Raw genomic sequence first — 13615 nt, 5'->3', positions numbered from 1 at the left:
AAACTGTGCAGAAGAGGATCACTGAAATGTTGAAATAGGGGTTGAAACAATGAACTGCAGATGCTGGTTAATGCATAAAAGTACACAATGTGCAGGAGTAACTCAGCAGGTCAGCCAGCATTTCTGGAGAACAAAGTTGGACGACGTTTCGGGTTGAATGAAGGGCCTCGACCCAAAACATCACCTATCCATGATTTCCAAAGATGCTGCCTGACCTGCTGAATAACTCAAAAACGTTGTGTCCAGATGGGAGACAAGTGCGGGAAGAGCAGCTGCCTTCACTGAGTCAGTGAGTGAAAGTCTCAGCGCTCACAGCTCTGCTTGGCTGACCCAGCCCTTGATTATTAGGCTTGGGAATGGATGTGCAAGTAGGGAGGCAGGCATAGAAATCTTCTGTTCCCACAACCAGCCTGTAAAACTAGCCCCAGTTTTTCTGTTGATCACCCAAATGCTCGTTTGAATGTTTGTGGTCTCTATACGTCAGGTGTTCATTACCCGGGGGGGGGGGGGATTTGTATGTTTCCAAGATGTGAACTAGTTACGCCAGACAGATTCAGATGATTTCATTGTCACATTCACTCTGGTACAATTAAATTCCTGGTTCACATAAAGTTTAGAGACTCAAGATTGCAGAGGTACCACTATACTGCAAGGGGGGGGGGGGGGGGGGGGGGGTTAGTGAACCAATGTTAATGTCCTCACCCAGGCCAACATCTCCAATAGAAGAAACGTATTGAACTGCAGGTGCTGGTTTACAAAAAAAAGGTACAAAGCACTGGAGTAACACATTGGGTCAGGCAGCATCTTTGGAGAACATGAGTAGGTGACGTTTCAGGACCCTCTTCATCGACAGCCTGCAGAAGGGTCCCGACCCATAAGCTCACCTATTCATGTTCTCCAGATATGTTGCGTGACCTGGCAATTTGTCTTTTGATTTAAATCTCCAGTAGAGGACAATTATGTGTAGCCAGCTTTGATGGGAAGACCAAATTGTTCCCATATTCCACACTGGATTCCTGGCGCAAGCACTCTTTTTCAGACTCCAAAGGAAGACTAAGTAAATTATTCAAGAACATTCTTCTAATCTCCTTGAAAAGGTAATAATACCAGATATATGGGTATGGTCCAAGACTGCTCAAAAACAGAAAAAGATCATTCAGAAGCAACTTTGGTCAAAAAAATAAGTAGAAGCCCAGTGAAAATGAGGGAAGGAGTGCATCACTTCCCATACTACTGATCTCTCTCACCTGCCACATCAGACACGTCCCACTCCACCTGTGGTGGAATCTGCAGATCCCCATATTAATCTCATATCCATCGTAGGATCTTCTCGCCTGAAGATGACTGCACAAGATGTGGCTGTCACATACTCCTACTCCACCACAACAACTACCATCAGTTTTCAGAGACAGCAGTGGAAGGAAAATATTCACTTTATAAAACCCACCATTTTAACAAAACATTTGGTAATATTTTATGCAAGTTGGCCTCTCTACCTATTGCCAGACTCAATTGGCATTAACTTAATTATGTCATGCTCTAAATTTAAAAAGGAGTTTTAAGAGGACCAGAAAAACAGTCAAATGTTCTTCATTCAGTTGAATACTGACTGATATACTTATGCTGTCTATCTGTCATGGTTTTATAATTATTTGCCCATTTACTCAATATGCAAATCAATTCACTATATTTTTTTCATTTCATGTTGTTTTAATGTATTGATGGATACAGGATAGCAGGGACGATTTTTTAAATAAAAATGCAATTTCAATTCACATGGCAAAGATTTTACATCAAAAACAATAATTAAAAACAATAGGAATAGGCACACATTTGAACTCAGCCTTCAATCTTTTCAGTCCCTAGAGTCTCAAATTTCTAAATTGAAGACTTCTCAATAGCAGCCATGAGACTGAATCCACTATCCACCTGCAAGAATTGATCCACACTACCTTAAGGTGCTGCAGTAGTAGTACATGTGGGAAAGCCTCAGAAAACAAGATTGTAATTGATGTATTGGAAAAGTAAATAATCCTTATACAGCAGTGGAGACCAGAATTCTACCAATACCAAAAGACATCTCTGGATCTGCCAAACTAAAACCAACTGCCACACACTCTAAAATAGAACCGTTACAGATTAATCTGAAAATTCGTAGGTATCACTGCTTTCTTCAACCTCCCCACCACAATTTCCCCTTACAATGGATTTGGTTGTAAATAAACAAATTATTATCGGATACATTTTGATAATTATTTATTCACAATTTGCCGATGGCCTCTTCTGCATCTGTGAGACCAAGGGCAGCCTTTGCTGCGCACCAGTGCTCTGTCCCCCATGGCCGTCTGGAGAGCCCAGATGCAAACCATAGTAATTCCTCTTTCCATCCTCACACTAACAGTCTATTCTCGGCCTCCTCCACTGTCAGGGCAAGGCCAAACGAAAACTAGAGTAGCTCCCGATCTACCTTGGTAATCTACAATCTGATGGCATAAGCATTCAATTCCTCAATTTCAAGTACCTACTGCCTCTTTGTCCCCATTTCCCTCCTTCTGATCTACCCAGATCCTCTCACACATATCTTATTTATCAACAAACCCCTCAGCCCGATTTCACCCAGTTTCTTTCCCCTCCCTTACCTACTTCATTCTTTTCCGCAATCACACATTTCTCCTATAGGGTCTCCTTCTCCCATTGTTCCCATCTGCCTATCCCACCTTCCATGTTTCAGCTTCCTTTCTCATCAGATTCCTTCATCTGTAGCCCTTTTTTGCCTCCCAGCCTCTGTCACAATTTCCACCCTTCCCTCCCTGATTTGACTCCCATCTGCCAATTAACCCCTCCTAACCTGTTTCCACCCATCACTCGCCAGTCCTTCTCCTCCCCTCGAAACTGAATGTTTCCCCTCTTTCAATCCAGATGAAGGATCCCGACCCAAAACATTGTTCATTTCCCTCCACAGCTGCCGCTCAACCTGCTGAATTCTCCAGCCAATTTTATGTTGCTCAGGTTGATACATGCGGATGTTAAGATAAGACTAATAGTTCACTTTGTGGTGCGTACTCCCCACAACTTTTAGATTTTGGAAATTTTCAGTTCAACATGTCCAGATTTGCTGTTGCTGGTAAAGAAACTTTGCGAATGGTGTGTCTACTAGGGGTATGGTAATAGGTTTTGATCTGTGTTGCAACACGTGCCAAATACCTTTACAGTGAATTTGTTCATCTCATTTAGTTAAGACCTTCCTCATGCACTAGTTCAGCAACACCTTTAAACCTCTTGGATCCCTTTTTGCTTAAATTCTCAGCATTTCAGCAAACTTTTCAGAATACATGACATTCTTTAAATAAACTAAGAACATGATTTAATAAGGAGATGATAAAGGCAGATAATAAGGGTCACAATAAAAACATTAAATGAAAATAATAATGAGATTCAATGCACCTGCAACATCAGGTTGTCATGTACAGAATGTCCATTTACAGGTACAAAACAGTTTCCCCATATTTAATTCTCTATTCCTGAGCTACAAACCAACCCAGTGAAGAAGTTATTTGCTTCCGACCAATTCTTATACCATTCGTGAGGTGGTGCATTAATATGGCTCAAGGATGATTTTTCTCACTATTTTTGTTTATTGCTCCCACCCTCTCCTTTCAGAAGTTGCAAGATTTAATTACGGTTCCAAAGAGACAGGTTACATTTTTCTGTTGCCCTCTACAAGGTATAGGTATAAAACCCCGTTACAAAATACAGTAATCCCTGTTCTCACTGACCACAAACCAAGGGCTATAGGCATGCCAAGACTGGGTATTAATGCACAAATCATACTCGGATGTTACAAAGCAAAGCACAACAAGGCACAATTAATACATGGATCACACAGAATGAGTAACAGGAAGTAGTAAAATGGAATATCTTTTCACCATGTCACATAAATGTCACACACTATGTCACCAAGCATAGTCACACAAGGGTCTGTGGATCAATGAGTTTTATTTAAAATGTAAATAAACTTTTAAATATCAATAACCCTCATATTTCCTTGTCTGATTGTGACACGATCACTTTTTAAAACCAACTTACAAAACGCTTTGTTTAATTAAAATACATTATATTGGAATTCAACATTAGATCCAATAGCATCTGTGGCTCTTATTAACAGGAAAAATTATAGCAGTAGATTAAGCTATAGATGCCACTCCACAATTTTGTAAGTTCATGGGTGCTCATTGGCAGAATAGGATCCTATAGCAGAAGTGCCAACAACTAATTTTTTTAAATATCTTAACTTTTTCTTGAATGATGCACATTGATGGGCTCAGGGGTCATTCTAAAAAGTGCTCCAGTGTGCACACTTCACAGATTATATTAAAATAGATATGGTCTCAGAATCTCAGCAGGTTAATGATAATGGTTATTAAAGTTGTCATACTGAAGCAGGGCAGCATAAATCAGAACAATGTTAAATTATCTGGTCAAAGCAATTAAATACAAGTTAGAGGATGTTACGACTATATTTTACAGACCTCTGTCAGACCACTGAGTAAGCACCTCATCCATTTCCGACTGCAGAAACACAAGGAAGAAATTCAAAGCTCAGAGAGGGAGTGCAGTAAAAGGCTTGAAGCTATTCCCTATGATAAGGTCTTTGAATTAATGAAAAAAACTTTAAAATCACACTTTCCATCCTGCAAAATAATAACTTTAAAATAAATCTCAAGGGTGTACAAGACAGTAAATAATATTGAAAAGGCTAATTTTGCAACATTAGTTTAAATGATCAGTTGTCTTCTGACCAACTGATTTAAACTGGTAAATAATAACCAGAGACAAAAATCAGATAATTCTGCATGCACAGACTGTATAATATTAGGAAAGGATATCCTTGGAAACAGAGGCAAAACATTTGAAGTGATTCATAAAATAGTCTGTATCATAAGCTGCATGTAAAATGATTGAACACAAACCCACTGGGCCTCGTGCATGACTAACTTAAAACGTGCGATCTCTGTGCAAGGAAGAAATTACAGGATTGCAAGCTTTACTGCTGGGCTAATCCTCCTTTCCAACAGGATTTGGCAAGAAAGTATTGATGCTGCATAACAACAACGGTGCCAGGCCCAAGCCAGCAATGCATGGATAAAAATCAGTAGTAAGTATTGTCAAAAATGCGGTGCTGGCTCAAAGGGCCGAATGGCCTCCTCCTGCACCTATTTTCTATGTTTCTAAAAGTTGAATGGGATGGTCAGAAATGGGCTTATTGTCAAAAGCACATCCAGTGGAGCAGTAATGGCCACCTCTTTGATTCCTTACTATTTCAACCCAGAGCACATCTTCTTGGCTGATATATCCAAGTGCAGGATTAAATGAGTGTCGCACCATCAGTGATGCCAGCTAATAAAAATGTTAAACAGGGTCCCATCATTGTTTGATATCATAGGAGCAGAGGAGTTTTCCCCAGTGCCCTGGCCAAAATTCATACCCTTAACCAATGTCACACAAAAATATCCATTCTCATGCTTCACTATCACTCTTATGCTTCATTAATAACTTGAGGGGGGGGGGGGTGGGGGGGCAGGATGGAGAATATCAAAATTCAATTTGGGTCACAAATAACATTAATAACATTAAAAGTCAAGCGTGAAAATAAATCTAATCTCGACTGGCTAAATTATTCTTTTCTGTTATTAAGACTTTTATGGGCGGGGCATATTTTGACACTTTAGTACAAGCAGTTAAATGTTCAACCTTGTTCAAGTTTGGCTAGCACACTGTAAGTATCCAACACATTCAACCATGCATTCCCATGGCAGGAATACCTTGCATTAAGATGCAGATTGAAATGTTCTCAATAATGTTGTTATTCAACCTTCAACGGCAGAATAGAACTTCTGACCATGCAAGTGACATGAAATACATTTTCAAACCTGGCTTCTTAAAAGTCTTTAAGACAGCAATTAATAGTTATTGTTTACCAGATACTCAAGCTTCAGTCCCAAATCTCAAACAGCTCTTATACCAACCATATGACCAAAGATAAAAAAAATTCCTGATTGATTTGCGAGTTCATCTGAGGAAATTGTATTTTAAGGAGTGTCCATATTAACTATGACAACCTAGATACTTAATTCCATTAGGTCTTGTACAACCAAAAGGTATATTTCTTTCGATTCCAACCATTACACCGTCAACTCTATTTTTTTTTTTTTAAACACCAGTTGGCACTTTTTTTTCCAATTCTCCTAAACATGTGCGTTAGACTCTATACTAAACGCAGGAAATTAGGACTAGCTTAGATGGGGCATCTTGGTTGGCATCGATGATTTGGGCTGAAGGGCCTGTTTCTGTGTTGTATGACAATAAACACATTGTGATTGAGACATCTGGGAAAGCACCATTATAGCGAGGCATAGAAAATCCAAAGAGCCCCACAAATTGAATCTTTTAAAAAAAATTATGGATTTGCTTAGTTGAGCCTTAAGCCTTCAGTAACCAAGATATGATTCTGGAAAATATATCAAAGAATTTTATATTATCAGACAATATTGAACTTTGATGGTAAATAAAGAATATTGGTTAGATTCATTCAGTTTTCCAGAAGTCAGCAGATTATCTCCAGACTCGTTTACAAGGAACTTTGGGCTTCACATGGGAAGTTCCAACGAAATACAAAATTAAAACATTAATCCCAACTCCCACAAAGAAATTCACACTTCCCTACAGCATGGACTTTTTTGTTTTGAGAGTGGACAGTTAATTCTTCCAAAAGGAGAAATGGGATTCTAGGGAATGATGCTGCTTGCAGCAGTTAGAATTGTTCCAAATTTCTTCAACATAGCAACTGAAATTATAACGTACTAATTAGCGTTAGCATCATCTATTGATCATAAGATATAGATGTCAATATACTACATGGGTAATAATTATGTTTCCCCCCCCCCTAAATTTGTGTTACTGCATCTGAGAGATTTGCAACAATTCTATTTGGCACAAGCAGAATCACTCTTTACAGTCCCTTTCTGCCTTTTGGAATAATTACCAAGTACCTAGTTACACTTTGGCAAGGCAATTAAAAAAAATAAGAAGGCCGTTTATAACATCAAACACAGGCTGCGTTTATTATGGAACATTAATATCGTTGGAAAACACGTTTATCCTGTAAAATACCGAAACAAGTAAAGCCTACGATCCAAACACAAGGAACTGCAGGTGGTGGTTTACAAAAAGACACAAAATGCTGGAGTAACTCAGTGGGTCAGGTAGCATCTCGAGAAGTCAAGGATAGGTGACGTTTCGTAATGTCCTCTATCCATGTCTTCCAAAGTCTACAATCCATCGTTTGTTCCTCAGTGACATTGTTTAGGGCAACAGACCCACACAGGAACTGGAGGGCGATTGGTTGGCACAGGTCAAGAAATAATATCAAGTAGGATATTATTCACAAGAACGATCAAATTATTTCCTTTAAAAAAGTATTGATCTGCAGATTCTGGTGATATCTTTCTCTATTTTTTTTCATATTTTCTTCATTTTTCATTTCATTCAGGTGAATGATTTATTTAAAAGTGCTTTCAGTTTCACACACAGTGCTCTTTTTGTGCAACAATGATAGTTTTGTCAATAATAGATTCTTTTGCACGGTATCATTCTATGATTTAATAGTAGCGATGGGGATTTGATTAGGCAGGGAACACTGGATAAAGTTTTACATCTTTAAACCAGGAGTACAAAGGCCCATTTTAGTGTATTTGTTACTACTCTGATATCCAATGATCACCACCACATTTTCTGGTTCAAATGGCTCACTGGTAGACAAGGTAATGTAATTACCCCCCCACATCTAGGCATCTCTGGTTAAGAACTGTTTCAATGTCCCCATATCTCATGTAATGTTACAATAAAATTGGAAGGGAGCATATTCCCAGTCTTGTGATCTTTGAGGTCTCCATTAAAGAAACATCTTTTCTTCCCTAGAATATATGATTACTCAAGAATAACATCCTACACAGCCCTCCATAATGTTTGGCACAAAGACCCATTATTTATTTACTTGCCTCTGTGCTCTGCAATTTGAGATTTGTAATAAAAAAGAAATGGTTAAAGTGCACATTGTCAGATTGTATTAAAGGGTATTTTTATACATTTTGGTTTCACCATGTAGAAATTACAGCTGTGTACAGCAATAGTCCCGCCCATTTCAGGGCATCATAATGTTTGGTACACATGGCTTCCCAGGCATTTGTAATTGTTCAGGTGTCTTTAATTGCCTTCTTAATGCAGGTACAAGAGAGCTCTCAGCGCCTAGTCTTTCCTCCAGTCTTTACATCGCCTTTGGAAACTTTTATTGCTGTTTATCAATATGAGGGCCAAAGTTGTGCCAATGAAAGTCAACAAAGTCAATATGAGACTGAGAAACAAGAATAAAACTGTTAGAGACATCAGCCAAACTATAGGCTTACCAAAATCAACGTCAAAATCAAAATCAAAGAAGAAAGGGAGCACTGGTAAGCTTACTAATCGCAAAGCGACCGGGAGGCCAAGGGAGACCTCCACAGGTGATGACAGAATAATTCTCTCTATGATAAAGAAACACCCGCAAACACCTGTCCGGTAGATCAGAAACACTCTTCAGGAGTGGATTTGTCAATAACCACTGTCTGAAGAAGACTTCATGAACAGAAAATAGGATGGGCAGGTTACAGTTTGCCAAGAAGTACTTAAAAGAGCAACCACAGTTCTGCAAAAAGGTCTTGTGGACAGAGGAGACGAAGATTAACCTATATCAGAGTGATGGCAAGAGCAAAGTAGGAAGGACAGAGGGAACTGCCCAAGATCCAAAGCATACCACTTCATCTGTGAAACATGGTGGTGGGGGGGTTATTACCTGGGCATGTATGGCTGCTGAAGATACTGGCTCACTTATCTTCATTGATGATACACCCGCTGATAGTAGTAGCATAACGAATCTGTACAGACACATCCAATCTGCTCAAGTTCAAACAAATGCCTCATTGGCCGGCGATTCATTCTACAGCAAGACAATGATCCCAAACATACTGCTAAAGCAACAAAGGAGTTTTTCAAAATACTAAACATGACTACTTTCATTTACATGACATTGCTGTGTCCCAAACATGTTGGTGCCCTGTAATGGGGAGGGACTATGTATAAACACTGCTGTAATTTCTACATGGTGAAACCAAAATGTATAAAAATGGCCTTTATTAAAATCTGACAATGTGCACTTTAACCACATGCGATTTTTTTCTGTAACAAATCTCAAATTGTGGATTACAGAGGTAAATAAATAAATTATGGGTCTGTCCCAAACATTATGGAGGGCACTGTATTTCATCTTTCCCCAACCAATACCATATATTAAAATATTGATACCCAACAGAATGAGCCGACCTCAATGTATGTGGAGTATTCTGATAAGGACTCTTGCAAGTCTCCTTAATATGGGGCCATCCAGGAATCAGATACAATTCACTAATTCTCAGTTGTTTGTTGCATCCTCTGTGCTTGGCCTTCTCACAGGATCTTCCAAAGGTCCATTGTCAGTAGGTATCATCCCATTCATTGTCATTATTGCATCAATTCCCAGGTAACCAAGGAGAATCTCACTGCGACGCTGCGATAACTGAACAATGTCATCTGCCAGCAAATTTACAGTTGTGTATCGCATTTTGTCCGTATCAAATACGTCCTTCAAATACTGGATAATTTGTTGCTACAAAACAAAGTGACAAGTTGTAAAAATTGCACATAAAATTATTTTGCAGTATACAGAGAAATCCTCCCCTCCCCCCACCTTTTCTGCTATCCTTTTTCCATTGATTAAAAAGTAATATTTCAACTTTAAATATTTTGAATTTAAGAATCTAATCATTGCACGCATACTGCAGCATTACGCAGTTCCTGTGGGTGGCAATAATTAGTAATAGGTGGCTGAGTTTACAATATGAGATTTGTTGAAGCATTAAAATTCATGTCTGTTGTGGTTTGCATGTCAGGATTCACATGGAATTCACCAAAGGTTTGAAATGTTAAGTGAATATTAACAAAAAACTTTTGCAAAAGAAGAGAAAGATATCTGCATTTTAAATATGTATGTCATGTGTTATACTTTGGCAATATAACAATGTTTTTTTATCATGCCAATAAAGTTTTTTAATTGAAATATAATTCACTGGCAGTTTCTTTAGAACTGAGAAAAATAAGATCAATCAAGTGGCTTCCTTCTTCTGCATGTGATTCTGAAAGCTCTCATTATCTGTATTTGATACCAATACACACACCAATCAACAATGCAGTAACGGCTACAGAAGTGCTTCCCTGGTCATGTTAGTTCAGATCCTTTACATGGTCAAGGCTCAGGATATGTCTCACCTATTCTAAATCAAGATCCATAATGCAGAGCATTTTCCAAACCCCCAACTACTAAAAACAAGGCAGTAGATGCAGGGAAGCATGCTTCATGAGGTTCGTCATGCCTTTTGTTCAAAATCATAAAAGCCTTTACACTATAACACTGGGGGTATCTTTACCAAACAAAGCTCTGGTTATTTACAGTAGCAGCTAATTACTACATTCTCAAGGGCAACTGGGATGGACAATAAATGCTGTCTTTGTTAGTGACATTCTTATCCCCAGAGAAGCTACTAAAAAACCAAAAGCAGAATCATCACAATCAGTAGCCCTGACGTTGAATTCCCTTTTGCACTTAATACTATGAGTCAAAGGATTTTAAAAGGAATTCTCACCTTAAAGATAGCACATACTTCACAAAGGTGCTGCTTTGGTCCTAAAAAACCCCAGGCAAGTACAGGACTGACGTGTTCCGAAATAGAATAAAAGTGAGAAATGAAGCCATCGGGGACCTATGGTTACAAAGAAAAAAAGTAAGCATCATATATTAAAACAAGAATATTGCCGATTTCAAATCTTTCACCAAATTTAATTTCCTTGCAGCTGAAATACCAGCACTGGCTTTCATTCTCATTGTATCATCCACCACCCTTATTCTTTTGTTTACCAACCTGTAATAATCGCCTTTTTGCTTTCAGCACTGACCAACAAGCTGTAGCAAGAGCCTGCAGAAAGAAAACAAAAGTCAAATCACTGCAAATTTAAAATAAAAAAAAATACAAGACCTAAGTAGAGACACAGGAACTGCAGATGTTGGAATCTTGAGCAAAACACAAAGGTCTGGAGCAATTCAGGAAGTCAGGCAACATTTGTAGAGGGAATGGACAGGCAACTTTTTGGATCAGGACCCTTCCTCAGACCGATGGAGCTGGATACCAAGGTATTCTATTCAGATTAAAGCAGAGAATGGCTACGAGTAAATTATCTGTGCTGTTTGTTACCAGCTTAGGTCCTGAAATTAATCTTACTACATTAATTATGCATTGTAGCCTTCCAATGGACCGTGGGGTGCAGGGTTGAACGAAATGCAGGTGCAATTACAGAATTATACATTTAAATAATTCAAGCGGTTCTTAGCGCGAGTGTTACTTCAAAAATAATAGATTATGTCTGTGCCTTCCGACTCGCTCTTTCCCCATCTTGAAACCAACGTCATCGAAAAATTACACTGAAATAATGGATGTATGTTAAGCCTAGTTCCCAAGTATCTTTAGCAACCACCTTCAGAACAATGCAAAATGATTTTAAATCATTTGAATGGAACACACAGTTTGCAAATCATCCTTGTTATGTTTGCCAATGTAGACTGGAATAAATTACCGTCTCCTTAAAACTATCCGAGAGCCAGCGGTTCCGTAAAACAGCAACCACAGACGAAGGTGGGTTTTCGAGATCTTCAAAGGCATCCATCAGAATAAAATCCAACACAATGTCAAAGAAGTTCATGCATACAACCTGTGGATAAAGACTTTCCTAGTTACAGAAATTAAATTTGCACATAATATTCAAAAAGGAATTGATAGATACACTGAGCAGACCAGTCAATGCCTGCAAATGGAGAACTAGAATTAGCACTTCAGATTAACAACCATTTAGAAGTTCAGCTTTGCACATCGTTAGGACATCCCAAGTGCTGGTAATGAAAACAGCCAGCTAACGTCACATTGTAAAATCCTAGAAAATGCAATATGTGACCAAATGATCATTAATTTGAAGTGCAAAGCACAGTGTTGGAGGAACACAGCAGGTCATGGGATAGGTGATGTTTTGGGCCGATAGCTTTCTTCAGACTGGTTTAGATATGTCAGAGATAATATGAGCCACTTCTGCATTACGGGGCTTGCATTCAGGTAAACAGTCCATAATCGTGATTTTTCATAATGTGAAGTTGTGTTATCTGCACATGTCTATAATTGCGAGTTTATAACAAATATTTAGTGTTCATTTGCTTCCCCCCCCCCCGATTTCTGCGATATCAACTTTTATTCCATCTCAAATTTTTCGAGAGGCAATTTGTGAATATAGTATGGTTGAATTTCCATTACCCGAATTGCCAACTTGTGGTGTTACCATTGTCTTTATCATAGAATATTCTAATGAACACCACAGATCAATCAATGCAAATTAGAAGAGCTGGTGTTGTAATAAAAGTGGGAAAATAATTTAAAGAAATTCACTTGCAAATAGGCCAATGTAGAGGCAAACTTGATAACCAGTTACTACTACTGAATTGAAGAGGTGACACTTTTTTTATAAAGATGGAATATTTATCATCTGAATTCTTTACATTAAGTTATATCATTGCATTCTAATTCAAAAGTCAATTTTGAAAGTCCAAAGCAAACATGTGGAAATGTCAAACATGATAAAAATCTGTAAAAACATTATTTACACCACAGAAAATTCAAATGGATCGGATCCAATTATTCTTTGTATCAATGTATAATTAGTTGACTGTTGCTCCAGCAATAAATACAAATGTGAATAGTTACTGGATGGTTTCTATTCCAAAAATAATCTTCACACAGTAAAGATGCAAAAACTGCAGATGCTGAATCAGTAATAGAAAATGCTGAAGGTACTCAGCAGGTCAGACAGCATCTACGAAGAAAGAAACTCAATGTCTCTTTTCAAATTGAAAAGTGAGAAAACCAGTATGATTTAATGTGCAAAGAGGAGATCAACGGAGAGCACAGAGAAAGTCTGCAACGAGATGGCGACCAAGGTTGTCCAGGGCTTTCCCTCTACCCCTTTAGTGGCATCCAAGAGAGAAATAATTATCTGTCTGGATGACTGTAAAGTGAGGGAGATGAATGAGGGCCAAAAAAGTAAAGAAATAATTGTTGGAAAGTGAAATGCTGAAAATAGCAGCTGCTAGAACTGAAATAAATGAGAATCCAGCAAATATCCAAAAGACCTGCCAGTATATTGGAGACAGAAAGTGAAAATATTACATGTGGAGGCCTCCACTCACAACTGGCTAGTTCTAACACAAACAGGAATGTCAGATGTTCTAAAATTGTTGAGTTCAATACAGGTTCCTGTGAGGTCAAATATTCCCTACAAAAGATGAGGTCTGTTTCTTAAGTTCACATTTTGCTTTGTTGGAGCAACATGAGAGGCAAAATACTCCCAGGTGACTGCTTGCAGATCTAGGGGAGATGGAAGCAAAATATGTAGA

At 38.4% G+C, this 13615-nt stretch overlaps 1 protein-coding gene across 4 annotated transcripts in view; it reads right to left on the bottom strand.

Moving 5' to 3' along the window:
• Positions 1 to 6939: 6939 nt before the first annotated feature.
• miga2 (mitoguardin 2) overlaps positions 6940 to 13615 on the bottom strand; it is a 34961-nt gene continuing 28285 nt past the window's right edge. For all 4 annotated transcript variants that reach the window (XM_055660250.1, XM_055660251.1, XM_055660247.1 and 1 more), the window contains 4 exons: positions 11755 to 11889; positions 11046 to 11099; positions 10770 to 10886; positions 6940 to 9736 (listed from right to left, as the gene is read on the bottom strand). In XM_055660250.1, coding sequence (XP_055516225.1) covers positions 9503 to 9736; positions 10770 to 10886; positions 11046 to 11099; positions 11755 to 11889 — 540 coding nt within the window. In that variant the 3' untranslated portion in view covers positions 6940 to 9502. The remainder of the gene's footprint in view (positions 9737 to 10769; positions 10887 to 11045; positions 11100 to 11754; positions 11890 to 13615) is intronic.

The sequence above is a fragment of the Leucoraja erinacea genome, chromosome 31, assembly GCF_028641065.1.
Source record: "Leucoraja erinacea ecotype New England chromosome 31, Leri_hhj_1, whole genome shotgun sequence".
NCBI classification, from domain to species: domain Eukaryota; kingdom Metazoa; phylum Chordata; class Chondrichthyes; order Rajiformes; family Rajidae; genus Leucoraja; species Leucoraja erinaceus.
Note: the sequence above shows the minus strand (reverse complement) of the source record. Positions and strands in the feature narration are given on the sequence as shown.